The sequence below is a fragment of the Coenobita brevimanus genome, chromosome 35 (genome assembly GCF_032717465.1).
Source record: "Coenobita brevimanus isolate Jiangsu-jjx chromosome 35, ASM3271746v2, whole genome shotgun sequence".
Taxonomy (NCBI): Eukaryota; Metazoa; Arthropoda; class Malacostraca; order Decapoda; family Coenobitidae; genus Coenobita; species Coenobita brevimanus.
In genome coordinates this window covers 6,136,032-6,155,027 of record NC_136988.1, presented here as the reverse complement: position 1 = coordinate 6,155,027, position 18,996 = coordinate 6,136,032, and the positions used below count along the sequence as shown (strand labels likewise).

The 18,996-nt window shown below is 42.4% G+C and overlaps 1 protein-coding gene across 1 annotated transcript in view; it reads left to right on the top strand.

Annotated features, from left to right (window-relative positions):
* LOC145396232 (glutamate receptor ionotropic, delta-1-like) overlaps positions 1–3,738 on the top strand; it is a 38,539-nt gene extending 34,801 nt beyond the window's left edge. Inside the window, exon 9 of the mRNA XM_080269665.1 lies at positions 3,522–3,738. Coding sequence (XP_080125791.1) covers positions 3,522–3,738 — 217 coding nt within the window. The remainder of the gene's footprint in view (positions 1–3,521) is intronic.
* Positions 3,739–18,996: the final 15,258 nt, after the last annotated feature.

Here is an 18,996-nt window from a genome sequence, read left to right as displayed (position 1 = left end):
ACTGTCATGTAGTAACTTTTTCACTTCCATGCTCACTTCCCCGTTTCTTATCACTGCTTTCAAAGAACCAACAACCTTTCTTCCCTGCTGTACCCTTTCAATCACTTCACCCTCCAAACCTCCATCCTTACTCATCACACTACCCAAGTACTTAAACGTACTCACATTTTCCAATTCCTCACCATCCAACCTCGCTGTACATTCACTGACTTCACCTCTCTCAAAGACCATCACTTTACTCTTCCCTACATTCACCTTTAGATTCCGTTTCTTACACACTCTCCCAAACTCATCCACCAAGCCTTGCAGCTCCCCTTCGTCTTCACTCAACAACACAGTATCATCTGCAAACAACAGTACAGGGAGTTTCCAAACACTATCCTCTCTCACCAGGGCCACTCCAACATCCACTGCCCTACCTTGTACCTCTTTTATTACCCCATCCATGTACTGATTGAACAACCATGGAGACATGACACACTGAGTACAGAAATGTACTCAAAGGTAATCTGTTTTAATGCTAAATGCAATGCGTCAGTGTTGCGTGGTTATGTGATGTTTTCGTGACTGTACCTTTCCTTGGCGTCGTTTTTCCGTGTTTTTTCAGTTTTTTTTTCCTCGTTTTTTCAGTGTTTATTTCAATGTTCTGTTTTTCAGTGTTTTTTCAGTGTTTTCTTTTTCAGTGGTTTGGGGTGTATTTCGCAGCGCCTTTTCCATATTGATTTATTTTGCACGTTGTACTGTACCCACTTCTGTCCGAGGAGGCATTTTTCATCATGTCTTGCCGTCCCCAATTTATTTTATTCAATTTAACCTTTTCGAGTTTGAGAAGTTAATATGATCCTCATCTATCCCTTCACAACAAGAGGTCTCACCGGACTCTGGGTCAATTGGTCTCAGTCAAATGGTCTGAGTCAAATGGTCTCAGTAAAATGGTTTGGATCAAATGGTCTCAGTCATATGGTCTGTCAAATGGTCTGGGTCAAATGATCTGGGTCAGATGGTCTGAGTCAAATGGTCTGAGTCAAATGGTCTGAGTCAAATGACCTCAGTCAAATGGTCTGAGTCAAATGGTCTGGGTCAAGTGGTCTGCGTCAAGTGGTCTGGGTGAAATGGTCTGAGTCAAATGATGTCAGTCAAATGATTTGAGTCAAATGACCTGAGTCAAATGGTCAGGGTCAAGTGGTCTGGGTCAAGTGGTCTGGGTCAAGTGGTCTGGGTCAAGTGGTCTGGGTCAAGTGGTCTGGATCAAGTGGTCTGGGTCAAGTGATCTGGGTCAAATGGTCTGGGTCAAAATGGTCTGGGTCAAATGGTCTCAGTCAAATGGTCTCAGCCACGGGACCCTTAACTCATTCAGTTCGGTCACTTATACTGTCTTCTTATTCTTTGGCCCGTCTTAAGGAGGCTTCCTAACACATCTTCCTCAGCGATTTATTTTTGGTTATGCCTGGTTAATATCCTTATGTGCGTTATTTATGCACAGTATGGCGATATGAGATGGATTTGTTCAACACAGAGGAGGACAGTAAGGTGTAATAAGCAATATAAATCACTTAAGAAAATGTGTTAGGGAGCTTCCATACGCGAGAAGAATACGGGATTTACATTTTAAGGACCTTGTCAGTTAAGGAAGCTCCCTAACACTTCTTCTTAGGCCATTTGTTTTGCATATTACACTTTTCTGTCCCCTTCCAAATTATTAAATCATTCTAATATCACCATGCTCTGCAGAAATAACGTACAATATGATATCAACCGGCCATATCCAAAAATAAATCGCTAAGGAAGAGGTGTTAGGGAGCCTTCTTAAGCTATTTAGGAGATACTTAAACTAGTAAGGTTAGATACAGCCTTCGTTTGTCCCTCCTCAGTCACAAACCTTCCATACGTTTTGTGAAATTACTGGTTGCTGGACTGATTAATATGAAGAGTAGGTCCTCGGAAGGTATTAATATCTCTCTACTGTATCTATCTATCTACCTGTCTATCTATCTACAGCCAGACAGCTTAATCCCGTAAGGGGTGGCCACAAACAAATTGCCTCCATGTTACCCTGTCCCCCGCCATTTCGATGCCCTCCCTCCAGCTCACACACCCCTCTCTCATATGCCTCTCCACGGCAGGTTTTACTCTAATATGGCCTAAAATTGCCAACTCTCCATCTTGAATGCTGAGTTGTTCAAGAGATTAGCAATAGAATATGATGCTAGTCATGAAGAAGTGCTATGGGAGGAATATAGAGTCGTAGCACTGTCTTTTTCTGCCACTGAACTCCATGAAATAAGCTGCAAAAGGACGAAAATTTGGGTCAAGTTATGTAAAACGACTATTGCACATTTTCCATATGCATCTTTTCCTAACCCATTTATTTCTTGATATGTTTCCTTACTATTCACTAATATTTGTAAATCATTTGTCTATTGACAGGAAATTAATGGCACACTAAAGAGTAAAAAGGTGTACTATGGGAAATAAATCGCTATGGAGAAGGTGCTTGAAGCTTCCTAGCCAACGAGCTTGCGGGACATTTGTCAGCCAGTCATTCCCTTCCTTCCCAAGTTCTTACCTGTTTCCTCACTCTTACTTCCTCCTTACTCTTACCCCCCACCCCCTTTTCTCTTCCCTCGCCTCTTCTTGCCTTCATATTCTCTCTCTCTCTCTCTCTCTCTCTCTCTCTCTCTCTCTCTCTCTCTCTCTCTCTCCTTGTTTTGTTGACAGACAGACAAGGGGGGGGAGACAGAGATACACGCAATCAGGAATATTACTAAGCTGCTCGGTAATGCATAAAAACTGAGCCACCGGACGATAATATGCAGAGAGCGAGAGAGAGAGAGAGAGAGAGAGAGAGCGAGATTGTGTGTGTGTATGTGTGTGTGTACGCGTGTGTGTACGTGTATGAGTGCGACTTTGTCTGTGGGTGGAAGAACACTAAGAATTGTCTAAAGGTTAGAGTATATTATTATTATTATTATTATTATTATTCATATACATTTTTCATGTATTTTAAATTTTTCGACTTCAGATCTTCTTGCCTACACAAACCTTCATATACTTCAATACAGATTCCTTCAATGCTTCTCTACATAGCCCTCTGTTTCCTTACCCTACAGTGCTGCACATACAAAAGTTCCTCTACCCCGTCCTTTTATATAATACTTGCTTCCCTACCCAATCCTCCATATACTACTACTACTACTACTTCTTCCCTACACAATCTTCCATATACTACTTCTTATTTATCCAATCCTCCATATACTACTTTCTTCTCCATATACTACTTTCTTCCCTACCCAGTCCTCCATATACTGCTACTTTCTTCCCTACCCAATCCTTCATATACTGCTACTCCTTCCCTACCCAATCCTTCATATACTGCTACTCCTTCCCTACTCAATTCTCCATATACTGTTACTTTCTCCCCTACCCAATCCTGCCACTTCTTTCCTACCCAATCCTCCATATACCGCCATTTCTTCCCTACACTATCATCTACGTCTAATTCACTTTCTTTATCCGCACAGAATCCTCCACATCATCCAGTCAGGACTAATGGATGCCTGGAAGAAAGAGTTTTGGCCCAAGAGTCACTGCATAGGAGGCTTGCATTCTCGTCCTCAGCCTCTACGGGCTCTCAATCTCCTGGATTTGGGCGGGACTATGATCCTCTGGCTGGCTGGGGCGACACTGGCAGCTCTAGTTTTCGCCGCGGAGATTTTTTTTTGTGCATTGAGAACTTGAACAACATGAACATACTTATAATCTCCAATTAACATATATATTCACTTAAGTATGTTGCCTAGACACGTTTATTGGAGCTTTCAGGTAACTAAAAATTCTTCCTATAATCATTTTACGCAACAGCTCAGTTGCCTTATACAAGAGAAGCTAGTTTTCGTCGCGGAGATATTAGCGCCTTGTAGGACGGTCAAATGAGAACTAAACATCAACATGTTTATAATTTTATTTATATATCTTCATATTGTTTAGACTGCTGTCTCTAGATTATGTGGTAGAGGTTTGAGCAGCGCATATAATGGTTAAACATTATGCTTTTTTGTTTAAATGTAAGAACCGGACCTTAAAAGAAAATTATTGAAATGAACTCATTTCACGAAACGTGAGTTTTGTTAATGAGAAGCTACTGAGGGCACTAGTTCTCGTCGCAGAGGTATTATATAAATGCGCACTGGGATGATCAAATGAGACCTTAATGAACCACACCCTAATTGCTTTTATGTTATATTTATTTATTTATTCGCATAGCTGTCTATTCAGTTTTTATTACTTGTCTATTCACTTTTGATAACTTATTCTGGATAAGGAAATGATGGTTGTATTGAGAAGAACTCTCACTCAGATTTCGTACTCAGTAAAAGTTTGTATTGTTACATACCAGTCTGTTTTTGTTTTGTCTTGTTTTGAGGTAGTATGGCGGATCAAAAACATGTATAACGCAAACAGTAACTCGCACGAAATATTTCTGTAATACTTATCGCTGACTTGCATTTCTTGTAATATTGATAAGACTACATGTTGAATTTTGGATCACAGGGGGTTTCTCTCGGTTAATTAACAGCGTCTGACGACAGTGGAAATGTAATCGTTGGTCGGCATCCAGAATATAATCGTTAAGCACTACCTGGAAAAATATAATGTAACCTTGTCCCTGTCCTCAGTACGAGTCATTATTTATACATCTGTGTCTCATTACGCTCAGGCTGTGGCAATAAAGACTAAGTGCAGTGATAAGTGTAATATTTTGATGAGACCTCCTCCCCCCCCCTCCTTCCAAGAAACAATAAGTGGCTCTGAATGGTCCCCTCTCTCTCTCTCTCTCTCTCTCTCTCTCTCTCTCTCTCTCTCTCTCTCTCTCTTTCTATCTATCTATCTATCTCTATCTGTGTGTGTGTGTGTGTGTGTGTGTGAAGTACCTCCCTTCAACAGAAGGCTTAGGATGCCATTAAAAGTAGTTTGCATGCGCGCCAAGCTATTAGTGCTCTCTCTCTCTCTCTCTCTCTCTCTCTCTCTCTCTCTCTCTCTCAAGTCCTTCCCTTCGATAGACGACTTACAATGCCATTAAAAGTGGTTTGAAAGCGTGCCAAGCTATTACTGCTCTCTCTCTCTCTCTCTTAAAAAGCATCATCTATGGGCAGGAACACATACCAAGCCTCCCTCAGCTTAAAAGATATTAGCCGGCAGGGGAAAGTCACAAGTAGATGTGAAATATTAGTCAAACTTTCTTCCGCTACTGTATACATTTATTTGAATTACCAACACCTTCACTACCACTACACCTCTTAATAAATGTTTTAGTTTACTCGCAACACAGAGAAAAAAAAAAAACAGGAAAAAGAAAGACAAAGACAAAAAAGAAAGTCAGTACTGAAAACGAGTTAACACTGACGTCCAGTATTTTGCATCACTCACACACCAGAGATATTAAGGTGTGATATGCAAAATAAATCACTGAGGAAGAAGTTTTGCGAGTTTTCCTGAGCCATCACCGTCATCATCATCATCATCAATTTTTTTCCACCTAAAATGGCATCATCATCATCATCATCATCATTATCTTCGTCGACGACGTCGTCATAATAATAATAATAATAATAATAATAATAATAATAATAATACGAAGAAGAAAAAGAAGAATTGAAGAAGAAGAAGAAGAAGAAGAAGTAGGGGATGGGGAGAAGGAGGAGGAATAGAACAACAAAACGTAGGTAAAAGCAGCAGTTATTCGTCTCCTTTCTGCTTTCACTGGTATTATTCACGAACTAAGATGTTATTCAAGGAAGATGAAAGGCATGAGAAACTAATGGGGTGTTTAGGAAGCTATGCCATAATTCCGAACTTCAAAAGACACCTTTGAGTACTACTGAAGGTGGTTTGAAAGCGTTGTTAAGCTATTAGTCAGTTCTCTCTCTCTCTCTCTCTCTCTCTCTCTCTCTCTCTCTCTCTCTCTCTCTCTCAAGCCTTGCCCCAGTCCACGCCACGCCCTCGCGGGGTGTGGACGTCTCTGCCTCCCTCACTCACTCAGCCACTCAGCCAGGCATAGTTCTGGAGCACGAAGCTTCAAATATGGAAGCTTCGGGATGGGCCCCATTGCCACAACCTCCCTAGTCTGATTTCCTGGCGACTTCTGGCCTGGGTAAAGACGATTCGTTGGCAACTCCCTTTCGAACTGCCGACCACCTTAACAGTTCCAGCAAATCAAAATGTCACCAGTGCTTCTACCACATCTACTGCTGCTGCCTCTTCTCTTGTTGCCACTCTCGAGCCATATACCCTCCACTCCGCCTCTACACATTCTTCCTCTGTTCCGAACCTTGCTCAGTCACAGCCCACCTCGATTATTTTTTCCTCTCAACTCCGTCATCCTATTCTTGCCGAACCCTCTCATTCATTTTTCTCCCCTATTTTCGACATTTAGAACTGGACAAAATAATTCACCATTCCGCCTCATGCCCTTCTTTCCTCTGATGATTTAGAATTCCATCTACTTTTGCTCTGTCGTGTTTGAAAAGATATGACATTCCGTTCCCTGCATGATGGGTCATGTATTATTACTGTCTAGAATAAAGGCCAAGCTGATGCAATGACTTCTCTGTTGGATATTACTGGTGCTCCCATTCCGACTTCCAGAAATTTGCACTTCAGTTCTGTTGTTGGTACCTTTGCAATCCCTCCGTATATTCGGTTGGGTGACAGGGAGGTTTCTGACATGTTCCACATATTCAGATCGCCCTACAGGAGCTGGGTTATGATGTGCTGTCTGTTCACTGCTACAGTATTTCACAACGAGGAAATCGGACACGCCCTTTTAATATTGCCAAGATCACGTTCGATTCACAGTCTCTTCCCGATCATGTTATCGGTGGTAAGAGACTCCTAGCGCGAGAATTATTGAAGCTCTTTTTCAGTTCCGATCCTGTTGGTGCTACGGTCATCCCAGTGTGGGGTGTCCTTCAGTGGCCACTTGTCCTAGATGTGATCATCCCGGCCATTCCAAGATGGACTGCTCTGCTGTTATATGTTGTTGTCCTAATTGCGGTGGTGATTATCCATCTTACGTCCCCTTCTGTCCCACAATCAAGTGTGAGAGTGAAGTCTCTCGTACTCGTGCTCATGCACCAATGTCGCTTACAGAAGCACGTCAGCTTGTTCGTAGCATGGGTTTTGATGACTGTTTCTTATATGCAGGTCACATCCGTTGGTCAATCAGGGCCCCCTCTACCTCTTCACCAGCTTCTGCTCCTAGTGTTCCTTCCCATCTGCCTGCATCATTAACTTCCTCCATTCTCACAGCTCTGTCTTCGACCCCTTCCCCACGTCAGCTTGTTCGTAGCATGGGTTTTGATGACTGTTCCTTATATGCAGGTCACATCCGTTGGTCAATCAGGGCCCCCTCTACCTCTTCACCAGCTTCTGCTCCTAGTGTTCCTTCCCATCTGCCTGCATCATTAACTTCCTCCATTCTCACAGCTCTGTCTTCGACCCCTTCCCCTGCTGTCCAGTCTCGTCCCGCTTCTGCCTCCCCCCGACAGTCTCCCAATAGCCGATTACCAAAGGTTGCCCACAAGGTATATGTTCGGCCAGCTGTGCCCAGTCGGTCCTTGTCTGTCTCTTGTAAACAGTCTACCTGCCTTCCTCGTTGTGTTTCCCCTTTCCCTGCTTCTTGAACCACCAAAAGCCCTGTTGTCCGCCGTCCCGGTGCAATTCCTGTCTTTCCTTCCCATCTTACATCCTCCTCGTCCTTTGTGTCTCAACAGCAGTCTGCTTACCCCCGCCCTTCAACATCTCCCTTTCCTGGCAGTGCGAAAGTTTATCTTTTGTTATGGATCCTCCTCCAGAAGGGTCCCCCTCCCACTGTATCTGGTTTCTCAGGGGGACCTTTACAAAAAGTTATGGCATCTGCAGAGGTACATCCAGGCCCGGATTGTCTTCCACCTACTCCAGTGCCCACTCTCCCTGATCTGCCCATAACCCCCTCCCTTTCTATTGTTCCTAGCAATTCCTCCCCTCCCCCCCCAGTTTTACCTCCCAGTTCTGTTCCATCTCCCGCCTCTATCCATCAGGAATCGGTGTAGTTTTTGCTCTCAGTTCAGTGTATATCACAAATAACATTTATTCTATTTCTTTTTTAGTATTATGGCTTTCCTTCAGTGGAACACTGGAAGTTTTCATTCGAGTCGCTCAAACCAATGATGCCTTCTTGCCCAGTATTGTCCTTTGGTTGTGTGCCTTCGAGAGACGCGCCTCTCCGGTCCCTCTGCTCAAAATCCAGGTTATATTTTTCTTAGTACATCTACCTCGACTTAAGAATCCTCTATCCATTTGAACTTACTCCGGTTTCTTCGTCCCTTAAGAGTATTGTGGTGAGGGTTATCCTTCATCGTCGGATTACTTTCATTTTCCTTTACATGTCACCTTCTGTCCCAGTAGATTTCCCCGAGCTTTCTTGTCTTTTGTCTCTTTTACCTCAGCCCATCTTGTTATTGAGTGATTTTAAATGCAGGCAAACCTTACGGGATGGCAATACCATTTCTACTAGAGGCCGTTTACTTGAAAGTTTTCTCTAATCAAGATCTCCATATTCTTAATTCTGGTTTCATCACACATCATGATTCTTGCACTCTTCCTGCATAAATATTTCTCTTTGTTCGTCATCTCTATCTCTAGATTTTCGCTGATCTTTGCAAGATGATTGGTAAGTGATCATCGTCCTATTTTACTCACTACTTCATCTTATTCGCCTGTTCCCTGTCCCCCTTGTTGATGTTTTGAGCTCACCAAATGGGAAGCATTTGTTTCTTTTTTACATGCCCTTTCAGATCCCTTTACCTTTTCTAGCATTGATTATATGGTTTCTTATTTTACGGACTTAGTGCTGGCCACCGCAATGGAATCTATCCCCGAGACTACTCGCTCCTTCGCGTCCAAATGTGTCCCTTGGTGGCCAGTGATTGTGCTGGAGTCCTTCAGGTCAAACGAGCTCGATGGAGGACCTACTGTCAGAGGATTAATACTCCAGACTGCAATCTGCTTTCCTTGCTTTCAAAGGGGCCAGTCCCATGATGTGCAGGACAGAGCTGCCAGAAAATCTAGCTGGTCATCTTATGTGTCCGCCGTTACATCTACGCCAGTTCATGTCCTATGGAATCGTATTCGCAGAATTTCAGGAAAATACTCTCCTCCTCCAGCCCCATGGAGTGTCCATGGTGCATCTGTTGCAGATCCTACTGTCATGAGGTGTATAAAACCCCAAGTTGTTTAGATGCAAAGTGGGGATCCTCTCTTTGACTCAGTGGTAACGTGGGCGCCTATGAAGCACGAGGGCCTGAGATCAAATCTCGGCCAGGACAGTGTGATTAATTTGTTAAATTTCAGTCAGGTTATTACATTGGTTTGCAACGGTGTGGGACGCGAGGCGAGGCTTAGAGGGCAATGATGTTGTTGTTGACAGCGCTTAGTCCTTACATCCCTGGGCCATGAGCTGTCCGGGTGTGGTCTCCAGCGCCCCAAATGATGGCCTCCGATGCTATGCTACCGTGTGTTTGAACCTGACCAAATCAATCACCAAGGAGAGAAAAAAGTGATGTAAAGGGGTGTGTAAAAACCCACGTTGCTCAGATGCAAATTGGAGATCCTCTCTTTGGCTCAGTGGTAACATGTGTGCCTATGAGGTGCGAGGGCCTGAGATTGAATCTCGGTTAGGACAGTGTGATTAATTTGTTAAGTTCCAGTTCGGTTATTACACTACTAGGGCGGCTGATATTCTTGGGGACCATTTTAATGAAACTAGCAAAGGATCCCATCTCTCCCAGGAGTTCCACCAACATAAACAAGAGGTTGAACATACACCAGTTTATTTGACTTTGTCATCTGTTGAGTCATTTAACGTTTCCTTTTCTATGTCAGAGCTTCTGTCCGGGATCCAAGCCTATAGGAACACTTGCCAGGGCCCTGATGGTGTTCATTACCAGATGATAAAGCACCTTCCTCAACTGGCGTTGCTATTTCTCTTGTCTCTTTATAACAGGGTGTGGACAGATGTTGTGTTCCCTACTGTCTGCAGGAAGGCATATCCGCTTCCCTTTTTAAAGCCTGGTAGGTTTGGACTTTCTCCCCAAGATTATAGACCAATTGCCCTTGTTAGTTGCTTTGGCAAGCTCATGGAACAGATGGTTAACGCTTGTTTGATGTGGTATTTACTGTAAAGTCAAAGAATCTTCTTTCTGTTTTCTAATATGGGTTTTGAAAGGGACGCAGTATATTGGATCCCCAGATGAAGTTAGAGTCTTATATTCGCCAGGCTTTTCGCCACAAACAGTCAGTTCTTGCAGTGTTTTTTGATCTTCAGAAAGCCTATGACACTACGTGGAAGTACATCATTCTTCATACTCGTTAGTTTTGGGATAGACGGTAATATGGGTGTCTTTCTGGAAAATTTTTTGAGAGATTTAACTTTTCATGTGTGTGTTTACAGTAGTTTACCAGCCTCCTTTCCAAAGAGGGAGGGTGTTCCACAGGGGTGGTTCTGAGTACGACAGTTTTCCTTGTTGCGATCAACGGTATTATCTCCTCTCTTCCATTGGTGATTCATGCCTCCTTCCATGTTCACGACTTAGCAATTTATCAAGCTGATATTGATGCCTCCCGTCTCCGCTGTCATATACAGTCAGCGATACCTGCTGTGTCCTCTTGGCCAACTTTTCATGGGTTTCGTTTTTCATCAAATTCTCGTCACATGATGTTTTTTAGACAGCGGATTATTCTACAGCCGCCTCTTTATCTTTGACACCCCTGTTACCTTCCGTGCTACTACCTTACTACATTTTCGGGTCTGTCTTTTGACCCTCGGTTGACTTGGTCTTCACATAATGCTATCCGAAAGACGTCTGCTTTTCAGAAACTTCAACTTTTACAAACCTTGAGTCGTCTCACTTGGGGCTCAGATTGTTCTCTTCTCCTATGTTTACATGTTACTGTGGTTCTATCTTCTCTTGATTATGGTTGTACGGTTTATGCCTCTATGTCCCATGTCATTCTTCGCAGATTGGATACTGTTCATCACGAGGGGCTTCGTCTTGCTTTAGGGGCATTCCGTTCCACTCCAGTTCAGAGCCATGATGAATTGACCCTTCGTTATTAGTATAGGCCTCATCAACACTCCTTTTCTGATCTCTTCCATCATTTCCATCCTGAACCTCTGCATACCAACGGTACTTTTTCTCTAATACGGTAGTTAGTTTGTCCCACTCATTGTCTCTTCCTTCTCCTCAGGTACTTATAACCTGTCCTTGTAAGTTCCCTTCACGGCTTGTTCCACCCCTTACAATTTGTTTATCTGTCCTTCCTGCCAACAAGTCCTCCACTTCCCCATACATTCTTCTATCCCGCTTCTCTAGTCATATGTCTTGTCATTCCTCGTCTGCTGCCATCTATACAGATGGTTCAAAATCCTCTGCGGGCACTAGTTTTGCTGTTTTATTTCCTGACAGTTCATGGCGGTCACGTCTCCGTGATGCCGCCTGTGCATTCACTGCAAATTGTATGCTCTTTTGATTGCCATTCAGTATATGTTTTCTTCTCTAATCTCATCTTTTGTTTTTTTCACGGATTCTCTTAGTGTCCTTTCGTCCCTAAGGATCATTCCAGCAACCAGCCCATTGGTCCTTAAAATCCAGGAGAGGTTGTACAGGATTGCCACCAAACTGAAACTAGTTACCTTCTGTTAGGTCCCGAGTCATGTTGGTATTGCTTCTCCCGGTCGGCGGCGTCCCGTACGATATCCTCCAGCTGTCTCCTGGCGAGGGACTTTTTTCTGTCGATCTCTGGCGCGCTTAGACATCATTGGCATATGGAATGGTCTAGCTGATAGGCTAATAAACTGCGTTTTGTTAAGCCTGCCGTTTTTCCATGGTCCTTTTCCTCCCATACTAACAGACGGTGGGAGACTGCATTAGCACTCTTGCTTTGTGGACATACCCGTATTACACATGGTCATTTGATGTCCGGTGAGGCACCTCCTCTTTGCTCATTTTGTCAGGCTCAACTTAGTGTAGCGCATCTTCTAGTTGAATGTCCCCAGTACTCTGTTGAACGTCGTCTTGCTTTCCTTTTCCATCATGATTTAAGCCGACCACCCTCGCTGTCTGATCTCCCTTGTGAATCCTGCCTCTTTTCTGTTACCCGTCTTGTGTCTTCTTTATCACATACTCGTATCCTTCCCTCTGTTTGATCTCTTACTCTTTATAACACCCACCAGACCTGATCGTCTTACATGTTTTCTGCTTTAGTGCCAAATGGCCAGAACTGCCTGGCACTAGCTTTTTTATTCAATTAGTAAATCAATTAAGCCTTGCGCTTCAGTAATCATCGTACACTGCCACTGAAGGTGGTAAAGCGTGTTAAAATCAGTGCTCTCTCTCTCTCTCTCTCTCTCTCTCTCTCTCTCTCTCTCTCTCTCTCTCTCTCTCTCTTTTTACCTACCTACCGACATACAGTATGCACAGTGCATGCCCGTTTCTTATTTTACTCCATTACTTACAATGAGTTTTAATGTTTGTGTATACAAAAATTAGGAAACCGGCCAAAAGTTTACCGAAACTCTGCTCACGCGATCGTGGGCACAGAAAAATATCAGGCCTCCCTCGTCTTAGGAATATAAGCCAGCGGAGGAAAGTAAGAAGCAGGAGAGGTGAAATATTGGGGGATCTGTTGTCCCTGCTAGGTAGGTTCCACCCTCTAAGTCACCCAAAGAACAGTCAGAACAGGAGCTGTTTTATATTATTATAGGTAACCACTTTAATCGGCACTGGAGAGAGACGCCTTCCCGTGGCGACACCAATATGCCTGGGCTCCTCTACTGTCTGGTTATACAAACATTTCTCTCACTTCCCTCCCTATCCCCCATAAGGAGGATGGTGGACTGCAGGAGGAGGGCAGCTTCAACTCGCACGCCAATGGGTTTACCTACAGATGAGCCGCCTACTGCTACTTCTACCACTACTGCTATTACTACTACTACTGCTACTGCTACTACTACTGCTACTACTACTACTACTACTACTACTACTGCTGCTGCTGCTGCTGCTGCTGCTGCTGCAGCTGATGATGATGATGATGATGATGATGATGATGATGATGCAACTACTACTACTACTACTACTACTACCACTACTACTACTACTAGTACTACTGCTGCTGCTACTGTTGCTGCTGCTACTAATACTACCGCTGGTACTACTACCACTTCTACTGCTGAAATAAAATCTGCACCATCCATTTGGAAATTATATAGTGAAGATCAACACCAACCTTCATAATACAATTCACCATTTGGAGTTGTAATGTACTAGGCCACTGCTACTACTACTACTACTACTACTACTTTATCTGGCAGGGCTTGGAGGAACTTTAAAAATTTTATCAACAGAAACTCCCTTGTAAGTTATGAAGTTAATACTCTTAATCAGGACTCTATAATATTTACAGGATATGGCAGTTCTGCTAGTAAATGGTTAGATCATTTTATTGGATGACCACATGGTGACATAAAGATAAATGACATTACTAGTTTAAATCACAGTAATGCTTCTATAGTACTGGAATTCACACAGGGAAACTCAACTTTAGAGATTAATTTCAACATAGGCAATACGAATAAAGATAACCAGTCATTTGTTAACTGAAACACTTTAAATAAAAAAGATTTAAAATATAACAATTTTGTTCTGGATGACCAGTTAAAAAACTTTAATGACTTAGCAATACATAACTGCCTTAAAACTGTCCGTCATAGCCCTGATTATCTAGAACAAATTGATGACATACACCTGTATAGTAAACAGTGTTTTCATAGCAAGTGATAGCCATAAGCACAAATTTGTGAAGACAAACAAATTTACTATTGTTCCTGGCTGGAACAGAAATGTTAATTATCTCCATAGCGTCGCCATGGAGAGGTACTTGAGTTGGGTGACAAGCGGTAGAGAACTAGCACACAGAAACATGATGCCATGATTATTAGTGGAAGAGCTTTTAATAACGCCCTAAATGGTTGTAAAATAAATGAGCACAGGGAGATACGCTTATTAATAATGCAAAAGTTTGCCTATAGAGACGAAAGTAAAATTTGGTAAGATGTAAGAAAAGAGAGGGAGTGTAAAGGGTCGGCTAATGTTATTGATGGCTGCAGTAATAGGGAAGAAAATGCCAACATATTTTAAAGTAAATCTTTATCATTGCAGTCTCCACTTCATACAAGAATTGAATATGCCTTGATTACTGACTTAAAACCTCAGTGGCCAGAGAACGAAAAATTACTCTTTCGAACTTTGGCACAGTCACTCAGAAGAGCAATTTGTAGGTGAAATAAGCGAGTTGGCCATGATGGTATTCGCTCAATATTTTTAAAACATGCATCAAAGGAATTTTACACACCCTTGCTAGTTCTTTTCCAAAAATTTTTACTCGCTGTTATCTCTCTAGTGCTGTACTGAAGGGCATTGTTACTCCCATGCCCAAAGACAACAAAAATGTCAGAGTCGATGAATTACAGGCCAGGATTGCGGTCCTCATGTCTTCTTGAAACGTCTGAATTGTTTGTTTTAAATATAGTAATGGATAAAATTAACCTGAATTTTAGGCAGTTTGGTTTTATGAAAAGTTCATCAACTACCGACGCCTTTTTTTTTTTTTTTTTTTTTTTTTTTTTTTATAAGGAAGTTGTGGCATCATATACAACACCTAAGAACTCACCCTTGGCTCTTTTTGTAGACTCAAGTAAAGTCTTTGATATAATATATCATATAATACTTAGGAAAAAATAATTAATGTCTAATATTTCCACTGATATAACTTTGTTATGCATTACTTAAGGAATCAAAGGGCAAACGTTACCTGGCAGGGCAGCGCAGTTAGTATTGCTACATTGTTCAAGGAGTCAGACAAGGAGGGGTGCTTTCACCTTTTCTCTTTGATTTTTATATTAATGGCATAGTAAATGACACCTTTTCTCTTTTTTATATTAATGGCATAGTAAATGACGTCTCACACTGTCAGTTGGGATGTAACATTGGCATATTCAAGTTTAATATCTTAGCATACGCACATTACTTAATATTTCTTTTAGGGTCAGTGGCACACTTGGAGACTTTGTATGCTTTACTGTTTTCCACACTGGAAGATCATAACTTGACTATCAACAAATGCAAGACAGAATGCAGGAACGGCCTAATCAGCGTTATCATTGTCTATCTTGCATCATATTTATAAGCCAGGAGGCGTACCTTACCCTTACTTATACACAGCTTAAAAGAGTAAACTCAGTGCTGCCCTGGCTGATATGAATGCAACATCCATGATAAATGCATTAGTTTCACTGAGCCATGCAGATGTCGTGATTCTCATGGCCCCTTCCTCGGATTAATTACAGATTTTTAACAGTAAATGCCAAGGATATGCCAGTATCTATGATATAATTTATTATTCCACGAAAACAGTCTATAATTACCATGCCCAAGAACTACAAAGTGAACTAAGTCTGTTCTGCAGAGCAAAATGGATGTGCCCTTACATTTGCCAACATCCCCCTCCTTGCTCCAAGTACAAAAAATATGATAGTTGTTGTGTTGCTTAACCCTGGTGTGTCTGGCCGAGTAGACCCGTCGACCACAGGTAAGCAATTGATTCTATGGGGCCGTCATACAGGTACAGCCAAGAGTCCTAGTTTGTTTACTCCCCCTGGCGAGAGGAAAGTCGAACATAAGGTTTGAAGGAAGTCGAGGAGAACGAATGGAGGCCGTTTCAGTAGGCTGTCAATTATAAACATAATGCTTCACAACACCAAAGGTTGACTCACCTGGACCCCAACGCCTCTAATGCCAACACTGAACAGTTATGTAGAAACTTTAAAACATACCCATTTATAAGCCTACTTTTTTCGTTTTGTTGGTGAATCCCACAATCCCATCATACTAACAGCATACAAGACAACTATAATTTGAAATCAATGTCGTTTAGTCTTATACGACCACTGAACTGGGAGCTGGTAAGGAGAGGCTAGGGTTTCCGGAGTAATCTCAGTACAACTAAATACTAACAACTCAAGTACACCACTACAAACACCATATCAGAACACCATGGTTTGAAATTAGTGTCCTTCATTACCATATAACCAACGTATGTAGGGAAGTGGTAAGTTGAGACTCCTACCAACTCTCAGTACAACCAAAAATAATATCTCACCTGCTCCATGTACTAAACGAAAAGCAGTAATTTAACTCCTTCAACTAGGTGACGTATTTTGTGTTTTGGTTTGGCTGTTCTTCTACAATTTTTGGGGTGAGGGTAAGGGGAGACTTTCCAAACTACGCATTCACACACACAAAAGTGGACATATAAACAAATAAGCACGCACACACACACACACACACACACACACACACACACACACACACACACACACACACACACACACACACTTCACTTCACTTCACTTAAAGCTGTCCTGCTACAGAAAACGACGCCTAATCCACAAGATTGATGTGTTTCTCACTGTCGTTGATGCAAACGTGTGTGACTGTGCGGATCAATCCTGGATCCGCAAACTTTCCCACACAGTCGGCATGTCAAGGCAGAATTTGCTGGGAGAACTCTGTTTCGGTTGTGCCTCCATTGTCTAGGCTACTCTGGTCAAGTTCCGAGCTTCTTCGAAATGATTGGTTCCTTCACTGCAGAGTATTCGCCACTGTTTTCTGCCCAAGCCACCGGTTTCAAGATCTTATAATACGATGTTGCAGTTCTTCAGAGTTGTCCTTATATGATTTTAATATATTTTCTTCATCCCCTGGATTCCAGCATGCCACAGGGAGTTGGCCAAACAGAACCTGGCAGGGAAGGCGGTGTTCAGGCTTGCAGAATACATGTCCGACCCATCTCAGCTGCTTATTAGCTAGCTTGGTTTCTATGCTGGTTGGCTTCTCGTGCTGATGAATTGTAAGTGAGGGACTTCATCCTCCCACGTGAGTCCTAGGATGTGCTGTAAGCATCAGAAGTGAAACGTCTCAAGCTGTTTGCTGTGAAGCTGGTATGTAGTCCAGGATTCAGCACCGTATAAGAGGATGGAGAGGCATCTAGCCGTATATACTGATACTTTCGTCTCGATTCTCAAGTTGGTATTTTCAAAGACTCTGGATCTGAGACGCGCAAAAGAGATTGAGGGATGTTTGATTCGTGCAAAGAGTTCTGCATCGATGTTATGTTTATCTGAGAGCACACTTCCAAAGCAGGTAAAAGTCTCTACCTAACTTACATTTTCGCCATTTATCTGAAATGCATGAGGCTCTGCTGGGTTGTTTCTCTGAGATTTTATATCTGTTTTACAGACATTTATATGGAGCTCCATTGCATGATATATGTTGGAGGCAATGGTAAGACTCTGTTGCATTGCTTCTGGTGTATGTGCAAGGACAACAGACTTATCAGCATATTGTAGCTGTAGGAAATAGCCATTTCAGTCTTTGATTGTGCTTGAAGACATCTGAGATTAAATAAGTTATCATCTAGACGGAACTGAAGTTTTACTCCCTCATCAGGGTTCATTTGTCGGTGACTTAAAAGTGTGACTGCAATTAGATTATGGTTGCAAATGACAGGAGAAAGGACACATCCTTGCTTCGCTCCCATGTCCGCGATGAAGAGTTCAGATTTGTTCCCACCTACGGACACATGAGCATTCACGTTGCCTTGCAGACTCTTCAGGATAGTAAGATATTTGATTGGAGTTTAAACTTTTGACAGAGCATTCAGTAATGTTCTCATATGAGAGTGTCAAATACTTTCGCAACATCAGTGAATGCAAAATATAAGTCATGGTTCTGCCTATTGCATTTTTCTTGTGTCCCTTAGGCAACAAAAATTATATCACAGATGTTCCATTCTTTACAAAATCCACATTATGTTTCAGGAAGTGTCGACTCAGTCAGATGTTTTGTCAGTCTGGATAACATTATCTTGACTAGTACCTTGCTGGCATTAACAAGTAGAGAGATACCTCTGTTGCTGTCAAACATGAGCAGTCCCCTTTCATCACGTAGATGGTTATAATATTAGAAGTAAGCCATTCAGATGAAATTCGTTCAAGGTTCCAGATAGACGGTCAGTATGAGATTATGGAGGCGCTGGTGGAGTAATTGGCCACCCACTTTGGTTGGTTCAAAGGGTATGCCATCAGGCCAGGCCTCTTGTTATTTTTTAGAGATCAGATAGCCTGAACAGTTTCTGTAAGTGCAGATGGGACATCAAGATCTGCCACTTCAGGGGCATTTGGGATGTTATGAAGGATACTGTGTTCCACGGGGTTTCTATGATTCAGTGAGATATTAAAATATTGTGTCTATCTGTCTCACACTTCTTGCTTGTCTTTCAGGAGCTCTCCCTTGCTGATTGCACACAGGCTATGTTGTGTTTGGTTGGCCTACAGATGGTTTTTATGAACTTATAGAACCCATGTTGGTCATTAATATCAGCCAGTCTTTGCAGCTCTTTTCCTTGCTCAGTCCACCATTTGTTCCCCATGTCACACAGTTTTCTGTGGATTTCACCTCTGAGATTCTGGAATTCAGTTATTAGGGTTAAGGAGTTAGGATGGGCCAGCCAGTTGTTATGTGCTCTATTCTTCATTGCAAGGTCATGTATGCCCTCAGTATTTTCATCAAACCAGTCTTTATGGCGGCATGTGGAGAAGCCAAGGATTTCTTTTGCAGTGCTTCCAAACATTATCTTCGTGTTCAGCCACTCTGTTCTAGGTTTGTTGCATCCTTGTTTGGGTCAAGTGATGGGCATTGACCAGACTGTTCCGAGAATAAAGAAAGCAGTCTAAGGCCATTGTTATTCATGTTACCAACACCATGGCAGCCTATAATGCCTTGCAAGAGTTGACTGTATTCTCCTTTTCTGAAATTAAAATCTTCAAGCAGGTTGAGTTCG